The 22,212-nt window shown below is 37.0% G+C and overlaps 3 protein-coding genes across 5 annotated transcripts in view; 2 read left to right on the forward strand and 1 right to left on the reverse strand.

Annotated features, from left to right (window-relative positions):
* Nucleotides 1–6,997, reverse strand: part of LOC123520551 (cyclin-dependent kinase 7-like) — a 9,694-nt gene extending 2,697 nt beyond the window's left edge. The window contains exons 1-6 of the mRNA XM_045282912.1: nucleotides 6,851–6,997; nucleotides 4,618–4,677; nucleotides 4,162–4,332; nucleotides 3,697–3,810; nucleotides 1,202–1,329; nucleotides 463–640 (exon numbers count right to left, since the gene is read on the reverse strand). Of these exons, the coding sequence (XP_045138847.1) occupies nucleotides 463–640; nucleotides 1,202–1,329; nucleotides 3,697–3,810; nucleotides 4,162–4,332; nucleotides 4,618–4,677; nucleotides 6,851–6,934 (735 nt within the window). The 5' untranslated portion in view covers nucleotides 6,935–6,997. The remainder of the gene's footprint in view (nucleotides 1–462; nucleotides 641–1,201; nucleotides 1,330–3,696; nucleotides 3,811–4,161; nucleotides 4,333–4,617; nucleotides 4,678–6,850) is intronic.
* The window catches only part of LOC123520550 (GPN-loop GTPase 1-like), an 18,328-nt gene extending 3,274 nt beyond the window's left edge, over nucleotides 1–15,054 (forward strand). Inside the window, exons 2-5 of the mRNA XM_045282911.1 lie at nucleotides 7,156–7,727; nucleotides 8,916–9,428; nucleotides 10,256–10,440; nucleotides 14,590–15,054. Of these exons, the coding sequence (XP_045138846.1) occupies nucleotides 7,272–7,727; nucleotides 8,916–9,428; nucleotides 10,256–10,440; nucleotides 14,590–14,761 (1,326 nt within the window). The 5' untranslated portion in view covers nucleotides 7,156–7,271 and the 3' untranslated portion in view covers nucleotides 14,762–15,054. The remainder of the gene's footprint in view (nucleotides 1–7,155; nucleotides 7,728–8,915; nucleotides 9,429–10,255; nucleotides 10,441–14,589) is intronic.
* A 1,570-nt stretch (nucleotides 15,055–16,624) lies between these two features.
* Nucleotides 16,625–22,212, forward strand: part of LOC123520718 (ligand of Numb protein X 2-like) — a 157,465-nt gene continuing 151,877 nt past the window's right edge. For 2 of the 3 annotated variants that reach the window (XM_045283263.1, XM_045283266.1), the window contains exon 1: nucleotides 16,625–16,731. The gene's annotated coding sequence lies outside the window, so the exon portion shown is untranslated. Of the gene's footprint in view, nucleotides 16,732–18,172; nucleotides 18,196–22,212 lie in introns of those variants that run through there. The other variant, XM_045283265.1, reaches the window with a different exon arrangement.

A 22,212-nucleotide genomic window follows, 5' to 3' on the forward strand; every position in this document is an offset into this window, starting at 1 on the left:
AACCAATTTCTTACTTATGAATAAGAAAGTATTTACATACTATACCTACTTTGAGGAATGAACACCAAAAAAAATTGTAAAGAGTAGCTACCTACTGTGATGAATGAACTTTAACTAACTAAAAACAAGAATAGTCAGACAATTTTTATCTATGTACAGAAACTAACTCCCAAAAAGAAAATAGTGATAAGATGATAGAATATAACAAGGGAGAAATGGAGGTCAAAAGAGGATACTAAAATGAAAAATCAAATAAATCAAATAAATAATAATAGTAAAATGGAGGATATCTGAATATTGCAGATAACTTACTGAGACAAAGTATAGTAACAAAAGATTATGATAAGTAAGATATGGAAGGCAAAGTATATTTCCATCACTAGAGAAAAGTTGAACATTAAAAAATTAAGCATTGTAGAACACCCTTTATGGATTATCCTTTAAAATGCCAAAGCTACATGCCTTCCAATTTTCATCAGTAGGTGTGCCAAGTGCTGTGAAGATCCTGGTAAGCTGGTCAAGGTCAGAGTCTCCTGGGAAGTAGGGACATCGCACTAGCATCTCGGCCAAAATGCAGCCTATTGCCCACATGTCCACTCCAGTTCCATATGACCGTGCTCCAAACAGCAACTCTGGGCTCCTAGAAAGGAAAGAATTGATATGGCATTTCCACTTGTCATAAACAATGAACAAAGAAAATTTATTTTTTGGATTTTTTTCATATATATACCATTACATGCAAAGTAACATCCACGAGTGCATTTGCTCTGCATTAAATATCCAATACCACAAAGTTAAAAAGAAAGGTAAAAAAGAAAAGAGATGCAGTACAAACAATACAAAACCATCAAATGATACAAAATGAAATGAGACAATAACTAATTCAAAGTGCTTGCTAGTACTGATGGACTTAGAAAAAAAAAAAAAAAAAAAAAAGTGATGCAACATAAAAAATAAAAGTGAAGCTAATTTGTGTATTTGAAAAATGAAGCACTGGCATGAAACATTATGAACTATGAAGCCTGGATACCATGAAACTCAATTACCAAAACAAGTTATCTTGTTTCTAATTCTAATAACAATGTTAATAAGCCATCTGTACTTTCCATCTTACTTATCTATTCTGTGATAAATATCTTTCATTTAATAGCTCTGGTAGAAACATTATAAAGTATTTTTTAATTTGTCTTGTCATACTAACCTGTACCATCTGGTTACCACCTGATGGGAATACTGTCTGTTAGGGGAACCAAAGAATCGTGCCAACCCAAAGTCACCTATTTTCAAGACACCTTCTGAGTTTACAAGTAAATTGTTGGGCTTGAGGTCCTGAAAAAAAAAAAAAAAAAAAAAAAAAAAAAAAAAAAAATGGATTAAGGAGTGAACAGTGTCCAAATGGATCTGGAAATATACTGTATAGTATGAGCACTTTTGTAAGAGGAAGGAGGATCATCAGAGCTTGAAGTGGGTGGAAAACTAGTGGGAAGAGATCAAGGAGAATCTGGAGATGATGTGTAGAGAAAAAAACATAAAAGGCGTAATCAAGAGAAGTTATCTATAATAGTAAAAGGTAGGAGGAATTTAAATGCCATCCAACCCTATAAGAGAAAAGGACAAATGAAATAAAAATCAATCATAGTGATGAACATGGATCATTATCATTATGAAAGGTGGATAATTACTTTGGCATTAGTTATTTCTTTAAAGCTATAACCTTTTCCAAAAGACTTTTTTGAAAGACTTTTGTCAATGACCACAAAGCTGTGCTAAAATATTAAGATTCTATGACATGAGTGTATTTTCTTTTCATATATATATATATATATATATATATATATATATATATATATATATATATATATGTATATATAGCTTTCTTTTCATAATATACATACATACACACACACACACACACACATATATATATATATATATATATATATATATATATATATATATATATATATATATATATATATATATATATATATATATATATATATATATATATATATATATATATATATATATATATATATATATATATATATATATATATATATATATATATATATATATATATATATATATATATATATATATATATATATATATATATATATATATATATATATATATATATATATATATATATATATATATATATATATATATATATATATATATATATATATATATATATATATATATATATATATATATATATATATATATAGATAGATAGATAGATAGATAGATAGATATATTGTCTTATGCACGAAGGGAAACTGGCCAAGGGAAAAAAAAAAAGAAAAAAAAAAAAAGTCCCACTGAATTGCCAGTTCCTTGAAGAGATGAAGAATTATCTAAAAGACAGGGACAAATGTCTTGAAACCTCCCTCTTAAAAGAAGTCAAGTCGTAGGAAGATGGAAATACAGAAGCAGGCAGGGAGTTCCAGAGTTTACCAGAAAAAGATATGAATGATCAAGAATACTGGTTTACTCTTGCATTAGAGAGTTGGACAGAATAGGGATGAAAGTTAGAGAGCTTTGTGCAGCAAGGATGCAGGAGGGGAAGCATGCAGTTAGCAAGATCAGTAGAGCAGTTAGCACAAAAATAGCGATAAAAGATAGAAAGAGATGCATAATTTTGGCAGTGAAAAAGAGGCTGAAGACATTCAGTCAGAGGAGGGGAGTTGATGAGACAAAAAGCTTTCGATTCCACCCTATCTAATAAAACTGTGAGTAGAATACCTCCCAAACATGCAAAGAGCACCCCATACAAATACGAATAAGGCCCTTGTACAGTGTTAGCAGTTGGAGTGGTGAGAAAAACTGGCAGAGACGCCTCAGAACGCCTAACTTCATAAAAGCTGTTTTAGCAAGAGATGATATGTGAAATTTCCAGTTAAGATTATGAATAAAGGACAGACTGAGGATATTCAGCGTAGAAGAGGGAGATAGTTGAATGTCACTGAAGAAGGGATAGTTGTCTGGAAGGTTGTGTTGAGTTGATAGATGGAGGAATTGAGTTTTTGAGGGTTGAACTTATTTTGTTCTTCACACAATAAATTCAAGAACAAACTCTTGTTGCACACAGAGTGTTTTTGTTGTCTGTGGTAGTCACACATAATGCACATTCTCTAACTTCATATAAGTTTTTGATACTATAAGTTATATAAAAAATTCTGGTAAGATAAATTATTAAACACTAATTGAAATCATAAATTTGTGAATCAATAAAATTCATGACCAATTCAATTAGTTGTTGAGAAAAAAAAATAGGAGTAATTAAAATATTTTCAACTGTTGAGAAAATAATTTGAAATGTCAGAAAGAGACAGGCAGAGTAACCATCACCAGGTATCAAAGCATTGAAAGCAAAGTTAGAATACAGTGTAACATGTGCATTAATGTGCCATAAATAGAAATGAAAGGTATGTACTTTATGAATGACATATATATATATATATATATATATATATATATATATATATATATATATATATATATATATATATATATATATATATATATATATATTATTTCAGTTAATATTGGTAACAATAGAAATATTTTTACAAAAGTAAATTAATGAAGACTCAAAATAATAATACATAGATAAGATAAAACCTATCTTTTACATCAACTATCATTATCATCATCATATACAAATAAACAGAAGGTTCTTCATACTCTGTGGAGGATCCAGTGGAGATGTAGAAATTCAAGGCCTTTGAGGGTCTGGAGAGTGTATGCCTTGATATTGGCAGGGGTGAGAATGATGTTGTCTGTGTCCTTGATGATAACCTGTAACAAAATGAAGTTGAGTCTTAATGAGCACAATCCTGTGAATGGTATACTTAATATAAATACAATATTAGCCAGAGTAATAACCAAAATTTAACATAATGTGGTGAATGTGCAATTTATCTTCACAGAAAATTTTTATTATTTTTTTTTTACATCAGGTTGGTAATTTTTTATAGGCTGACCCAGTAATGGCAGAACATTTCTTCATCATTACCTTTTTCACTGCAAATTTATATAAATTTTACTAATGGTGTCTACTAAAAAAAAAAAAAAAAAATGCTTGCATTACAATACTTGTATCTAAAATTAGTCAAGAGAAGCACCTCAACATTCCATAAGCCAGCTTACCTCCAAATCTGTGTCCATGAAGTCAAACACTAAAGACACGTTTGATTTGTAGCCAAACACATCCAGGAGACCAATCAGGTTAGGGTGGTGAACTTCCTGCAAGAGCTTTATTTCTCTGAGGGCAGTACGGTTGATGCCATCTCGAGCCTCCTCACGGCTACCCAGCTTTATCTGTCATAGCGCAACATTAGGTGATTATCATTGTTGTTTTGAAATGCATGTATATTTAATGCATACATGGATTAACGAAGCAAAACATTCAACAATCATGAACCTAATGAGTTTGTTATTTAGTTCTGAGAGAGAGAGAGAGAGAGAGAGAGAGAGAGAGAGCAGAAAATATGCTCTCTGCATTGCAAGTCTAAAGGTAAAGAAAGCTAAGAACTGAACAACTACAATATTTACAAAAAATAAGTAATTCTACAGTAGGTAATAGTAATTACTACTAGGTCTTACCTTTTTAACAGCAACAATCTGCTTTGTCTCGACATCCATAGCCTTGTATACAGTGGCAAACTGAGAGATAGGGAGAAAATAGTATATCACTATTAATCATCAAACATCACAAGTGCCATATCTAGGAAAGGTTACTCTATATGATAAGATTAATTCATAGATACATTTTGTGGAAATTGACTGAAACAGTTCTATTGTTAATAAAGAATATCAAAATTGGACCATTTTATCTTTCAGATAACTAGCCAGAAAACTTCAAGAATAAAAGAGCTATAGGTACTTTATAATTTTGTCCATCCTATGTGAAAGTCTCCATAAAAATGGCAGAAAATATCCAGACACTCACAAAACTCATTGTATGCATACAATACAATACAAAGTATAAAGTGATGGAAAAATGCCATTAACCCTCTACTCTAAACAAGCTTGGGACCTGTGGGAAAGTGGGATTTTTGGGCGGGGTAAGACGAAAGTTAATATTTTCCAGGGAGTAAATTACACTGGTTTACAAAAAAAAAAAAATAAATAAATAAATAAATAAAATAAATAAATAAATAAATAAATATTTTTTGCTTTGAGGCAAAGATGTGAATAAGTGTCTTTTACTAATTTTTGATGTGAATTCAAATTTCTGAACAGTTTTGCTCTATCACCTCTAGTTTTTTGGTTTCACATACCTTATTACAATTATACTGCATACAAATGGAAAATATAATGTGTTTACTACATCTGTTACAAAGGCATATTACAGAAAAAAGCAACATAGATACAGAACACTGATGGAACTACACACAATACACAAATCATAGTACAGCAGACATTTAGAATTGAGTTTTTTCTGGATGATCTTCTTTAGTTTGCCTCTGGGATATCACATAAGAGCATACAGCAGAAGTCCCCCATCGTGCTGGGATTCCACTTGCCTTGGTAGTTGCTCTCCATCTTAGTAATATCTTGGTAGAACCTTTCTCCATGTTCATAACTCACTGCCCTGAGGTTTGGAGGGAATATGTCGAGGTGGGAGTGGAGAAAGTGAATTTTGAGTGACATTCAGCATTCCATATCCTTAAGACTTAAACCATTTCTCAATCTGGTACCCATGTGTTACCAAGGAAGCCATTGTAGACTGACTTAAATGCTTCCCATGCTCTCAGTTCCTTTTTGGTAAGAAGCTCCTCAAAGTTCATATCCTTCATCACCTTTTGGATCTGAGGTCCGACGAAGATGCCCTCCTTGAGCTTAGCAGAACTCAGAGTGCACAAGTGTTGGAAGGCAATACCATTTTTGTCCATGGCCTTCATTAAATTCTTTATTAAACCTAGCTTGATATGAAGAGGAGGAAGAAGCACCTTGTTCATGTATACCAGAGGATTTTCTTGGACACTGTTCACCAGGCACGAAATTGCTTCTAGAGCCTTAGTCCTTCTGTTTGTAGTGCTTGGATACAGCCTGACTGTCTCTGAGACAGAGAAAGCAACAGTACTTTGTGAGGCCTGCTTGCATACTCATAAGAAGTCCAATATTCATGTACATGAATACATGTATATCTCATAAACTAGTGGTGATGACTGAAAAATTGGCTTCAAATCTGAAATCAGCACTTCAAAATTAAGTTACAAGAATTATTTTTATGCTTGCCTCAATTTATCTGTAAACCTGTGTTATTATCAGACTCACCTAAAACATGGCAAATGTGTGACTAAAATCACTTAAAATACGCACTTGAAGTAAATTCTTCAATCATAATAACACAAATAATGTAAAAAGTTCACGTCTTGGCAGAAAATAAACAACTACCTAACGTAACTTTACTACCATGCTTTACATAATGTGCTGTATTTTGAGTGATTCCGATAATACACTCCCCAAAAAAAAAAAAATTCTCGTTTCGACCTACGCCACCTGAAAACCGCATTCCCACAGGTCCCCAAGCTTCGGGGTAGGGGTTAGTGGCATTTATCCGGCACTTTATATTATCGTATTATGTATAGTGTTTTGTAAAAGGCTGGGAGAAAATAGTCGAAATATATGGCGCCCGAGTTATACTGGACCGTTAGCTGGTATGATAAATATTCCACATGAATCAGCTCTAGTGTCAATCAAACAGTAGATTTGTCTTCTTGAGTGGAAACAGGTGAAGCGCTATAACGTGTTATTACAATGAACCAGAGTAAGTTTCACCTACCGAGAACGAACCATTAATTTGATATGGTAGTTCTCAGCAATATCTTACCTGTCCCTCGCCAAGAAAGTCAATCTTCTCATATCTTTTAAGTTTTTCTTCGATGCGAATCCTCCCTTTCCTCTCGCCCGCCATGGCTTTTCTGTTATTGTCACTCGTGGGTCTGAGACCGGGGACAATCCTATACCTGCAATAATTTTACTTTCATTTAGCATTTGTATTAGGAAATAATAAAATTTAACACAAAATATATTTCAATTTTGAACGTTATAAAGTTTTAAAATAATTAGCATCTCAAAGATATAACAGCTTTTATCCCTAAATTGAGACGTGCTATTTATACGCTTTGTTTACAGTTTCATTGCCATGCTGCCTCATACAGACGTTTCTGGACTATAGCTAAACAAGTGGGAAGACTGAACTGAACCATAACAACAAGAACTAGAGTGCATAAGGTCGCAAGGAAAAGAATATGGAGCAAAGTGACAAAGAGTCCATGGAGGTGACGACGGAGACGGGAGAGCAAAAGACCGTGCCCAGCCAACCCAGTACAGCCCCCATTGACAGTGCCTCCTCCAACACAAGTCAATCTCAGGTGTCTCCTGGTGAGGTGTCTGCTACAAATGATCGCTTATTGTCGGCTAGTGAAGCTCCTACCCAAGATGCATCCTCCCACGTAGCCTCCAGTTCAGACCAGCAAGCAACGGGTGCCTCTCCAAAGCAACAGGCTGGGGGTAGCAAAGGAAATGAGCCCGTGTGCCTGCTGATCCTAGGCATGGCTGGGTCTGGGAAGACCTCGTTGCTGCGGCGCCTAGATGCTCACCTCAATGTGCGGCGTCGTCACTACACCATCAACCTTGACCCTGCAGTAGACAGTGTCCCTTATGTTAGTTATATTGACATTCGGGACACTGTTAATTACAAGGAGGTATGTATTTGAGGCAAGTTCTCAGTGGACCATCCATAGAAATAGTGAGGAACTGATTTGAAGGCATGATAACTTCTTTAAATCATGAGAGGCTCAATAGAGTTAGAGAACAATGTGCATTCATCTCAGACCATTCATTTTTACTGGCTCAGCCCACCTAGTGAACCATTCGGATCATCAGTTTTATTCTCATGATTACTGATCGTAACTAACAGAGCCAGCTCATCCTAGACTTCATGGACAACTCACACTAACACATTCTTGTGAACAGTCAAACCCTCATGAGTTAATTCATTCCATTTCCTTTTCTATGTTCACATTTTTTTTATCAATAAAAATAAAGATTGGTATATATATATATATATATATATATATATATATATATATATATATATATATATATATATATATATATGTATATATATATTATTAAAGTATTTCATGTCTCAGTAAATATTTCTTTTTGTACAATACAAAGAGTTGAGTTGCTACACAAAATGGATCAAGTTGGTACACATAATTGGCTGATTTGTTCATGTGCTGAGTTTAGAATAGGCAGAGATACCCTGTAATTCTAGAAAGTAACCTTTCTCTCTCTCTCTCTCTCTCTGACCTGCTCGAGGACTGGCATCTAAGAGAACATTTTAGCCAGATTTCCTTCTCTTACATAAGAAAGAAAACAGGAAAACAAAAGTGCACTACCTTATTCATATAGCTAGGTATCAAGACTACTATGATCATTAGCCTATGGCCATTGTGCTATCGGTCACTAAATAACTGCCCAAATTAATCTTAATCATTTACCACTTAACTTCGAAAACTACTGCACCAGTGTGGAAATATCACTGGGATGTGGTTATACTATCATCGTAAAACCTTTGTAGTCTATTTTTTAAAATGTAGTTTGCTGAAATGTAAAATACTAGAATGTATATTGACTGACACTAGTTCAGATAGACAATTGTGTAAGTAGTTGTGCCATAATAAACACAACCACAGGCATTGGCTTGATATATAAATAGTGTCAGCGCAGATCATCCATAATCACTCATTTGTTGCAGTGACTAGTTGTTATGAATTGGTTGGTAGAGTGTTGAATTGCTCTGAAAACAATTAACTTAATTGGACATTTATTATATTAAGATGTGTATATAATAGTTTAGATTTAATATATTAATTTTCTTTCAGGTGATGAAGCAGTATGGTTTGGGTCCTAATGGAGGCATAGTGACCTCCCTGAATCTCTTCTCCACCATGTTTGATGAGGTGATGCGGCTACTGGCTGGCAGAGCAGACAATCTTGACTATGTGCTCTTTGACACACCAGGTCAGATTGAAGTCTTTAATTGGTCTGCATCAGGACCAATTATTGCCGGAGCATTGGCAGCCACCTATCCCACTGTCATCGTGTACGTGCTAGACATTGTGCGCTCCACCAAACCTCAGACTTTTATGTCCAACATGCTTTATGCCTGTTCCATCCTTTATAAGTACAAGTTGCCTTTTATCATTGCCATGAACAAAATTGATGTAGTGGATTGCAAGTATGCATTAGAGTGGATGCAGGACTTTGAAGTGTTTCAGGAAGCACTTGCAGCTGAATCATCTTATGCCTCCAACTTGACACGGTCACTCTCCTTAGCACTAGAGGAGTTCTACAGCTGCATTAAGGCATGTGGTGTCTCAGCATATACAGGGGAGGTAAGTAAAAAGAAAAGCAATGCATGCTATGTCCATTGCATGTAAACTAGTGAGTAGTTTTGCATGAGCAACACATAACTATGGAGAGAGTAATGAATGAAGTGCAAAGGAAGGCTAGAATGTACTGAAAGAGACTTGATCAAACAGAGCAGGAAGTATTACAATGGTCTGGGTATGTAGAGATGATAGAAGAGCAGTGTGATAGTTATCAGGATGGACAAAAGTGGAAAAACATTAAATATGAGAGGAATGTTTCTGAAGAAATAGTTATGAATACTTCTTAAAGGGGATGCAAACTTGAAAGTTTGTACAGGAGTTTCCAATACATTTTCTCCAGTCAGGTGATTTTATCAGACAGTAAAAGGGAGGGGTCTGTTATGATGTAGAAGCTGTTAAGCCATGCTCTGTCACATCAGAAACAAAGAAAATTGTGAATTTAATTTTATGTGAAGACATGACATAAATCAGTTTCATGGCTTAAAAACTCAACTAACTTTTTATAAATGTCTAATTACATGTTAGTTTTTTCTTTAAATGTTTTTTCTGTTTTCTTTTAGTCTATCAATGCCTTTTGGTCATTCACGTGATTTGATACATTTGATGATATGGTTTTAAAGTGCTGTAATTCCATATTCTTTTTTTTTCTTTTATTATTCATTACTTATTAGTTGGTCATTTTTATTACATTCTGCAACCATTATTCTTTCAACGCTTAAACCATCTTCTTAATAAAATTCTAAAAGTCTCCATTTTTGTACTTATAATGAATTTTTTACCAATGTTTTCATACCTTTGCTACCACTACTTGGATATACCTTCATTTGCAGGGCATAGACAATTTCATGACACTAGTGGATGAAGCAGCCAAGGATTATGAGGAGTACCGGGCTGAATATGAAGCTCTACAGGACAAGAAGAAAAAGGAGAAGGAACAGCAACAAAAGGCTAACATAGGAAAAATTAATAAGGACTTGGAGAAGGAGGGCCTGTGCACTATAAGGAAGGCCATCAGGTTAGTATTATGTGTTGTAAGTCTTTATTGTGAATCCTTGTTGTGTCTGTATATTTGTAGCTATTTAGAATATTTAATATATATGTATATATATATATATATATATATATATATATATATATATATATATATATATATATATATATATATATATATATATATATATATATATATATATATATATATATATATATATATATATATATATATATATATATATATATATATATATATATATATATATATATATATATATATATATATATATATATATATATATATATATATATATATATATATATATATATATATATATATTTATATGTATATATAGGCAATCCCCACTCAACGAACGTTCACACAACGAAATTTCGCTACAACAAACGTTTTATTTTACTGCCATCTGCTCGTCTGACGAACATCAAACTCGCTTTAACAAAATTTTATTCAGGTAATTTTATCCAAGTTTGAAAGCCCCACTGTATCATGCAAGCCGACAGGCTTTTGAATACACCAGCGCCTCTCATGGACAAAACACACACCACTCACTCCCTCTAGTTCAAAATAATAAAAGCGTCAGCAGCAGCTCCTCTTCCCTTGCTCTACATGCCACCAAAACGTCCTGCAATGTCAATTAGCATTGCTAAGAAGACCAGGAAGTCTCTTACTCTCGAAGTGAAGCTGGATATTATTCACAGACACGAGAGAGGGGAGAAAACCAATAGCATTGCTTGCCACCATAGCTTGACTCCATTTACTGTCTCTGCTATTTTCAAGTCACCAGACTCTATTAAGAAGGCTGGTGAGACTGTATCTTCCTTGCAAGCTAAAAGAACCACCTGAACTTGTGACTCGGCAATTAATAAAATGGAAAGCCTTGTGGAAATGTGGTACATAAGTTTTGTATGCGGTACAATGATGCGTCCTTTGTTTACATACCACAGGTTGCTGGCTAGTGTCTTTCCCTCTCCACTCTCCCTCCCTTCATAAATTTAAGATCATCACCATTATAAAGTTACTTGCATACATACATTAGTGTACATTATAATATAATGACTTAAACTGCCTAAATGTTTAACTTCATAATTTTTGCTTTCATTAACCCTTATGTTCCGGTGATTAAACTATTTTCCAATATCCCATGACAGGTAAAAATGGTAAACCTTGAAATTGTCAGAAGACTGTTTGAATACTAATAATTATTTTCTCTTTGTTATTCTGAATACAATGATGTACTTTCTAGCTCGATGTGACCTTTGAAAGTTTAGTTATTGCTTTATCAAGGATTCCTCCTCCGCCCGCTGTGTGATCCGTCAAGCAGAAACAGCTCGGTGAGCGATGACGCCGCGCAAACACACACACACTCTCTCTCTCTCTCTCTCTCTCTCTCTCTCTCTCTCTCTCTCTCTCTCTCTCTCTCTCTCTCTCACACACACACACACACACACACACACACACACACACACACACACACACACACACACCCTTGATCGTCTTCCCAGAACATGAGAGGCATGCCTGCGTCTCTGTGAGCCACTCTGGGTTCTCAATACGATGTTTGGAGTCTGTTCTCCATCACCACTATCTCTGGCTTCTCTCTGTTCTGAGAAAACAGGTGGATCCTCTGAATCATTTTCCGAGTCTTCACTACTGCTGTCTTCGCTTTCTTCAGTTTCTTCCTCATAATCACTGTCACTGTAGTCAGGGTCAGAAGCACTGCTAAACAGAAATTATCTGTCTTGTTCCATAGTGAGTTATGAACTGAGACGTCCCTTCGCTCTTATCAGGGTGCTTTCAACACGGCGGGTCGCTGGGGTTGCCAAGTGTCGCCCTCAGAATGGGAGAATAGCTTCGTTACCCCTAAATATACAGAGCTAGTGGCAACACTACGGGTGGAAAAAGAAGCCAGATACTTCCACTCGCCATCTGACTTGAGAAACCGCGCGTGGAGCTCAAACATAAGGCGCGAAAATTCTTGATCACGGGAACTATCGCCGTCCCTACGGACGCACTGATGCAATCGTTCATATACGATCGCCGGAACATAAGGGTTAAACCTTTTTACTGTATTATGATGCACGGAAGTTCAAGTCAGGGGTTAAACTTGTTATAATTGGTTCGCTTAAAGAAAATTCGCTTAACAAATGTTTTTTTAGAAACAACCCGTTCATTAAGTAGGGTTGCCTGTATATATATATATATATATATATATATATATATATATATATATATATATATATATATATATATATATATATATATATATATTTCGTTGAAAGTGATACTTAACTTACCGTTAGCTATTTTCTTTAATAAGCTCTCTTTTTGTCTAAGGAGTGTCTTATTCTCTTTAGTGAGTATGTTGATGATTTTCCCATAGGATATCTTCTCCAGATCGTGATTTCAGGTCCTAGACCCTTCTTCAGTGACTATGGAGGTAGTAGTCATCGCGTGCTATATTTATATGATTGGCTGGTGGCTGAACACGGTCAGCTTGGCCTCTGATTGGCTGCGTGCAGGTGTGTTCTCCCATCGCTTCATGCTTGGGAGCGCTTACATGTCAAAGTTTTGTATGTTGAGGTTTGGCTCCAACATACAAAACTTAGATATGCAAGCGCTCCCAAGTATGAAGCGATGGGAGAACACACCAGCACGCAGCCAATCAGAGGCCGAGCTGACTGTGCTCAGCTGCCAGCCAACCTTATAAATATAGCACGTGATGACTACTACCTCCATAACCACTGAAGAAGGGTCTAGGACCCGAAATCGCCATCTGGCGAAGATGATATCCTATGTGAAAATCATCAACATACTCACTAAAGAGTATAAGATGCTCCATAGGCAGAAAAAGAGTTTATTAAAGAAGATAGGTAATGCTGAGTTAAGTATCACTTTTAATGAAACATGTTTAAGAGAGCATCTCCTGCCCATTTATACATTCAATATATATATATATATATATATATATATATATATATATATATATATATATATATATATATATATATATATATATATATATATATATATATATATATATATATATATATATATATTGTTTTCATTGTTCTTGTTTGTGGCTTGTATGATTTAACAGCACTGTTTTTGGTTTTGTGCAACCAATACACTACATATAGTGTATACAGCCTTATTTGGTACTTATAGCTTGTCTCATACTGTGATCCTTTATCTTTATTATTTCAAGATTATAAGTTGTAATATGTATACCATTATTTATTTTTTTTTTTCAATGGGTTTCAGTTTGATAATGGAATAGCAGTACTTTATATATCCCAGTACACTTAACTATGTATACATGTAGATTGTTTAGCATTGCTTTCCCAAATTCTTGACACATGAATCCTGTTGGTTGTACTGAGATAGTTCAGGTCAGATCATTCATTCTTGATCATTCAGGGGTTTAGATGAAATGCAACAGTGCAGACAGGTACAGCCAACACCCAGAATACTAAGTTACTCTAGGTCCACTATACTATCAAGATGCCCCTGATATTTAAACATGGAATGGAGTACAGTAGTCATGGATATAAGATGTCCCGATGGGATGGAGAGAATAGTGTGAATATGTATTGAAATTTTAGTAAGAATGAAACAGAAAAGTAATAGATTTTTGAGCTGTAGTATGTGTGAGCTGTCGTATTTTGAAGTGATCTGAATCCATATTAAGATGAGTAACTTTGTGGAGGCAGTTTACATAAACTAGATTGAATAAAACAAACTGTGAGAAAAAAGTAAATTTAATGGTCAGAGTTGATGAATATTAATGGGAAGGTGATATTTTTTATGAAGTATCACATTCCTACTAATACAATGGTGAACACCAGAACAGGAAAACGTGAAAATATTTCTATTGTAACCATCCTCCAGAAGGAAATAGGGTAAAAACAAATTCATAAGAAGTAAAGAGAAAATTGATATAGACATGATAAACCAAATTTGGTGAGGCTGGTCCCTCTGAAAATCTGTTGTGGTTATTCTCTTTAGGAATCAGATTGGGTATCAATTACAGATATAATAGATATACATATTTTTAGCTGATGCATTTTGAAAATTAATATCAAGAATGTGACTCTTTGTTTATGATTCTCAAACTATCCACTGTATCTCATAAATGTTTCTCCTCTACAGGGAAGACACAGAAATCTACTTGCGTCAAGGCTCTGATAGTGAGGAGGAACATGATGAAATGTTAGATAATGATGATGCTGAAGAGAAGAAGGAACTGGAGTCTTTTAAAGACTTTTTGACCAACCAGAAGATTAAGAGAGAACAACAACGACATGCTACTCACCCATCTTGAGACAACATGACGACCACCATCCATATCTATTTCTCTCTCTCTCTCTCTCTCTCTCTCTCTCTCTCTCTCTCTCTCTCTCTCTCTCTCTCTCTCTCTCTCTCTCTCAAGTGAAGGAGCAATAGCACTTCAGTGTGTTATAATCTTGGTTTTTCCAGTTTAATGAGCTCCTCTGCATCCAGGGAAAATGAACGTTACACTAGTGATTGCTACTGTTACATATACCTGATAAGTTTTTCCTTGCAAGATGTACTACATTCTGTTATGTGATAATTTGAATAAAAGTAGAAAGTAAATTTACTGTTCTTATCATTGTGTTAGAATTGTTTTTAAGCACACAATTCATGAAATCTATATTATCTCAGTTAAATTCAGAGAAACTGCATTTTGCCCTTATGTTAATGCATTTTGTTTTTATTTATATAGACCTAGTATGTATTTTGGGCTTCTCTGAAAGGATAATCCGTATAGTATATATATATATATATATATATATATATATATATATATATATATATATATATATATATATATATATATATATATATATATATATATATATATATATATATATATATATATATATATATATATATATATATATATATATATATATATATATATATATATATATATATATATATATATATATATATATATATATATATATATATATATATATATATATTATCATCCATATAATATTCTAAGCTAACTTCTCTCATAAAATGAGCTTGTAATAAAAGCATGCACAGAATCTGTTCCCCCACTCCATCTCTTCGTTGCCATATATATTGTGCAAGAAGTGTGGTGGCATTCTTTCCATTCAGACATAACAAATCTGTTTATAGTTTACTCATCCATTCTGCTCATAACACCAACACCTCCCAAGCAAATAATTTGTAGTGCTTTTGTTTTAGATATTTTAGTTTAATTGTAGACCTACTTTATTTGCAGAACTATAGTTTTATCTTTATTTATTTTTTATCCTTTATTTTCATGGCTTTATAATGATCTAATTGCTAAAAATATGAAAATTATATATAAAGTAGATCAAAGTTAAAAATCTTTTTAAATCAGAACAAAAAGGGACAAAAAAAAAAAAACGAAATTACAAATCATAACATGAGTAAATTTCCATGCTAAAAAAAAGTCTGAGGCTATACACAGTCTATACAAGTGGCATTCATAGTGGAGTGTTAAAGACCTGCTGCTTTGCTGTATTTTCCATGGCTTTTTTAGCTAATTGCTCAAAATATTTCCACTAGATGGTATTATGAATCTTATATCTATGTAGTACTTTTGTGGAAAGGAATGCATAGTAGTGAATGAGGGTGTCCACTGTGCCAAATAAGGAAGAACCTCTTAATAGTTGCGCCGAGAAACACAAAAAGCCTTACGGAGAAAGTTAAGAATGAATGAGCGCGGAAGATATGATACATGCGTAATTAATGGTACTTTGTTGTCTCCTGTTTTAATGTTACGAACCTAACAGGAAAATGAATGGTCTGCTTACGAGATGTGAGGTAAGAGCGATCTATCTTTCTGAATTAATATATTTGTTGCAACATCATGTTAACTGCGATATGCAACTGTTGCATTGCATGAAAGATACGTCAGAGTGCTATATATTTCCGCGTATTATAGGTTTATCTGGAAATTGTTTAGTCATACATACAATACATAGGAAAATGGAAAGTGTGACCTAAAAGATATATGTTAATGTTGTTGATTTATTAATTTACAACAACGTTAATTGTTAAGCAACAAATATTTAAATTAGATTACTGAAGATCGTCTAAAATTTCTTTTTCGTCTGTCTCCCGTGGGTGAAGATGCTGCTGGGTGGCGGAGGCGGATTCCAGACATTCCAGACAGGCTGGTGTTGAGTGTTGACGGCAGAGGGCAGGCGTGACGTTGGAAGGTAGTGGGAGTAACAGCAGCTCTCGTATTTTCAGCCAAAAAACTTCAAGGTAAGACAAGTATACGACTTCGTTATCGCTTAGGGAGTAGATGAATGCTATATGTATAGTCCAGTGCATTTATATTGGGAGTACTTTGACTATTACTTGAGATAATGGCTTTCATTCAGGGCAGGAGGCTTCACTGCCATCCCCCTTACCATGAAGAGGTTATCTGTAGGGGAAACGTTTACTCCTGTGCATTCTCTCCTGTTCTATGGGTGTAGATAAGTAAGAATAGGTGTTTTTAATATAGTCCATTTGGTGAACCGTTGATGCTTGTGAATAGAAGAATACCGGGAGCATTTTGAACGTCTCGCCGTCAGTTCAACACAAGGTCAAGCCGCAGTACTGGACAGGTGCCGACAAGACCATCCTTCCCAATTTTCCCCCATTTCAAGCTGCATTTTGTGTCTACCAACCTAAGCTACAAATACATGTGACTTGTCCCTGTCGCTTAATGGTGAGTTGTGTCTGAAAGGGCGGCAAGTGTCTTAGGAGGAGGATCAAAGAAGACCATTTTTGGAAACCTCACGCACTCGCCTGTTCCTCACCGTCTTGTGTGTCTGTGTGCGTGTTACTTTCGAGTTTAGAATTACGTTACTGTTATTTCACCTTCACTGAAGTGGGTGTGGTGAAGCGAGTGTTGTGGGGATGAACGGAGAAGAGAGAGTGGGAAGGAATTGTGACTAGGGAAGAGAGGGAACGAACATATGATCGATGTTTCTGGGAGTTGAAGTCACCTCCGTGGGAACAGCTGAGGCCGCCACCCCTACACCCTCTATTGTTGTCCTTTGGGGGAAGAAAAATGGTTCCTACGCCTTAAGAATGAAATGACGTGATACCTTAACATAGCCAGCTAGATACAGTCACGACCAGTAAGGGCAGTGCACAACAGGACCTACCAACATGAAATAATGAGCTGAACTACCGTAAGAGTGTAACGAGTGGACCATTGTTATCCGTGTGTTGAACTTGAAAGATACAGTACATCCTATTGTTCTGCAACACGTATGCTATGCCGAGTGTACTACATACAGCAACACGACTAGACCAGAGTTCCCGTGATTCAACTTGTGCAGACAGGATAGCCGATCAACCTTGGCTTCCTCTATACGTCCCTCCGCCCACACTCCGCCATCCGATTGCCTGCCGGCCCTTCGTTATCATTGCTCTCACGCCCTTTGTTGAGGTGCATCTAAGGAGTACGGAGAGAGAGAGAGAGAGAGAGAGGGAATGCGACGCGGGATGCAAATGTGATCTCGTCCGGAACGGCATTTGACTTTTGTATCCCTTCTTCCCTCCGCCCTTCCCTTACCTTCTCCCCACCTCGCCTCCCACTCATCCTCGCACCTCCATCCCCACTCCTTAATCCTCCTCCCTCCCTCCCACTTGCCCGTCTCCGCACCTCCCTCCACTCCTTCCCACACCTTCTTCCTGCATTTTTTTCCCTTCTCAACAACGGATCTGAGTGAGGTAAGACGCTTGGTATTTTTGTCCGGTTTGTTATTATATTTTGTGCGTGCGTGTAATGTTTTTGATGGTGCTCCGAGATTCTCCGTGTATTGTATTCGTGTGTTGGTTTAATTAGTGTAGTTAGCGCTCCAGAGATACACTTGTTATTAAGGGTGATGAAGGTAATATCAGATTATTGTCAGTCTTTTCGTTTTGACCCACATATAAAGACAAATGAAGGAAGATTTAGTATCCAGAAACATCTGCCATTTATGATGTAGGCGTCTTCTGGTGCCTCATCCTTCAGTACATAAGAAAAGTGACTTGGTGAGGCTGGAAGAAGGCCGCCTAGACACGCTGGGTTGGGTTGGGTTCACTGCCTTCAATACGGGAAGAGTGAGGGGCGGCGGGCGGGTGTGGGCGGGCCGGGGTGAGTACTGGGGTCACTGGAGCTCACGCAGGGGCAAAATTAATGCCTCCACAGCCCCACACACCCAACCCAGATGCCCCTCAGCCTCCTCACCGTTTTGCAGGGAACGTCGATCTGCCGGCAATGTTGCCACTCTTCTCCATTTTAGCCACGTTCGCGTCACACTCCCTCATTGAGCTGCCTCGCCACCACCCATCTTGACGTGTGATAAGTAATTACCGTGCCGTTAATTTACATTCGTGACAACCATAGAGTGATGGATGCTACGGGGGAAGGAGAGGAGAGGGGGAGCGCCAGGTGTTTATGATAGCGAAGATTTTTTGGGGGCCGGCGGGTTGATAATATTATATACTGCTACCAGACTTAGTTCATGGCCCGATAATAGATTGTAGCCTACGTCTTTCTGGATGCTGGTAACTCGCCAGAGCAAACCATGTGAACACTGAGGGACCTTTAATAATCACTGTCATTTGTTGTAATCTCGGCGTGATCTCTATAGTAACGGTAACATGTACGGCGACTAAGGGTAGCATTTGAAAGAATCCTGATAAGATTTTATTGAAAACTTAAGTTGTAAATTTAGTACTTAATAGATATGATTGCTAGTTTCTGAAAGCATGGACGCGGAACGGCAGCTATCACAGATTGTCACGAACTATGATTTTGTGTGTGTGCGAGAGAGAGAGAGAGAGAGAGAGAGAGAGAGAGAGAGAGAGAGAGAGAGAGAGATTGAATACTAAAGAGTGTACTGCTAATTATGATATCTATGTAAAGCTCTTCCTGAAAGCTCTACTGTAGCAGAGAGAGAGAGAGAGAGAGAGAGAGAGAGAGAGAGAGAGAGAGAGAGATTAACTACTAAAAACAGGTGTACTGCTAATTATGACACTTGTACAATCCACTTCCTGAAGGCTATACTGTATCAGTACGTTAGCTAAGAAGTATGGACGTGTAGTAACGTACAACACAGAGCGAGCTGTTCCCGAAATCCCGCGTGTTCATAGCTATTGCCTTAATGATCGTTGCCTCGTTTTCTCTTTGGTCTGCGAGAGTAACAAGGGCCTGTTAGAGATGATTTGTCTCCGTTGGTCTAGTGCCTTTCCTTGTGTGTGTGTGTGTGTGTGTTGCTTCATTCGGCATATTCATTTTGGCTATACATGGTTTTATACGTGTGTGTGTGTGTGTGTGTGTGTGTGTGTGTGTGTGTGTGTGTGTGTTACCTCATTTGACATATTCATTTGCCTATACATGGTTTCATACTGTGTGTGTGTGTGTGTGTGTGTGTGTGTGTGTGTGTGTTTGCAACCACTGGCACAACCTACCGTGAAATGTTTTACTTCCCCTTTAAATTTTTGCATTCACTATTTTTTCCTTTCCCTTTCCTTCTTTTCCCCGTAAGCCGTAACACACTACCTGTAGGCAAGCAAGCAAGCAAGCAGGCAAGCAAGCAAGCAAGCAAGCAAGCAAGCATTCACCACACGTCTATATTTAAAGTCACACACATAAAGCTTCTACACGTAAAATTATGACTCGTTGCCACCGCTCATAGACTCGTCCACTTCTAATTCTTGGCATAGACTTTGACTTAACCAACCCTTAACCCTCCCTTCATGTACCCAAGACTCCTCTCCGCCATATGTCCGCAGCTAACCTTGATCGACAGTAATTTTGGGAACGTTGGGGTTAAGAGCATGGGCCAGAGTCGTGTCTGCCCCAAGGGGTTTGAATGTTGCGTTCGTAGCTCAAACCGTGGCCGAGTAATGTGCCACGCTAGGTCACGCATGGGATGGATGGATGGTTGGGTGGTTGAGTCGGTGGGTTGTTGGATGGATTGAGGGCTAAGTATAGTAGGTGGTGTTTTTTTCTGTATATCCATTTGTTCTTTTCCATTTTGATGTGTGGTTGTTTATTCGTGTCCTTATGTTCATCACTTGTTTGTTTGTGTGTCTGTTTATCTGACAGTCGGGTCTCTCTCTCTCTCTCTCTCTCTCTCTCTCTCTCTCTCTCTCTCTCTCTCTCTCTCTCTCTCTCTCTCTCTCTCTCTCTCTCTCTCTCTCTCTCTCTCTCTCTCTCTCTCTCTCTCTCTCTCTCTCTCTCTCTCTCTCTCTCTCTCTCTCTCTCTCTCTCTCTCTCTCTCTCTCTCTCTCTCTCTCTCTCTCTCTCTCTCTCTCTCTCTCTCTCTCTCTCTCTCTCTCTCTCTCTCTCTCTCTCTCTCTCTCTCTCTCTCTCTCTCTCTCTCTCTCTCGGCATTTAGTGAGTGAGTGCCTTATGTTTACACTTGTCTTCACGTCGAAAGTTTTTCTAAGAGGCGTCCGGCCGCCGCCTCTCTACTCGGCCTTCCTTGCCTTATGCCTCATGCCTCCTTTGTCACCCCCTCACCTCTTACATCCACCCCACACCTCACTTTTCCCCCACCCCAAGCCCTGTTTTGTTTTTACCTTCACCCACATCCACCCCCGCCTCACCATCCACGTCTGAGTCGACCACACCCAGTTCTTCACTCCACTTCCTTCCATTTCTACTGCACACATTACTGTTACTTTGTCGCCTCTTGCCCGCCTCATGTGTGCCTGATTCTGTGTTGTTATTACAGTAAGCTATGATTAATGCACACACACACACACACACACACACACACACACACACACACACACACACACACACACACACACACACACACACACACACACACAGAGATTAAGAGAGGAGGAAAAGCTAAAAGCGACCATTAGCCTCCTCCTCCTCCTCCTCCTCCTCCTCCTCCTCCTCCTCCTCCTTCTTCTTCCTCCTCCTCCTTTTGCTTGAAGTCATCACAGAAAATGGGATGTGACGCCAACTCTTCAAATAACCAATGGCAAATCAGGAAAGTGATTGGTGAATTCTGATTGGTTCGCCCCCTCTCCACACACACACACACACACACACACACACACACACACACACACACACACACACACACACACACACACACACACACACACACCAATCCTTTTATGCATTACTTATGACTCCCTTTGCTTTTGTTATGATCGAATTATCATGTGCATTTGGCTTGGCTTGGCTTGGCTTGGGTGGGTTGCCCTAACATGCTAAAAGGGGACACGAAGGAAGGGAGGGGTGAGTAGATAGGTAGGTAGAGTTGGGTATAGCATACAACATACCCAAGGAGAGCTGTAAAGGGATGGGAAGTCAGGGTGAATATTGGGTAAGACTATAGAAGGATAAGGGGTGGGTTTAGGGGTAGTGAGGAGGGTATACATAGAGATACAGGGAAGGAAAGGTAAGGGAGTAGGAGTGGCTGTGTAGGGAATGCATATAGGGACGTGAACTTTGTGTTAAAGAGTGGGGATCGTAAGGGTGGTGTTGGTAGGGTGAAAGGAAGAATGCTGGTATAATGAGCTGGAGGAAAAGTAGAGAGAGAGAGAGAGAGAGAGAGAGAGGTGTTTGACGAGTTTCTATATCCTGTGTGTGGTAATGTTTTCCTTGGTGTAAGTTTATTAGTTAGTTTTTGTATTATTATTATTGTTATTAATATTATTGTTGCTATTATTATTATTATTATTATTATTATTATTATTATTATTATTATTATTATTATTATTGCTGCTGCT

Source organism: Portunus trituberculatus, chromosome 47, assembly GCF_017591435.1.
Source record: "Portunus trituberculatus isolate SZX2019 chromosome 47, ASM1759143v1, whole genome shotgun sequence".
NCBI lineage: Eukaryota > Metazoa > Arthropoda > Malacostraca > Decapoda > Portunidae > Portunus > Portunus trituberculatus.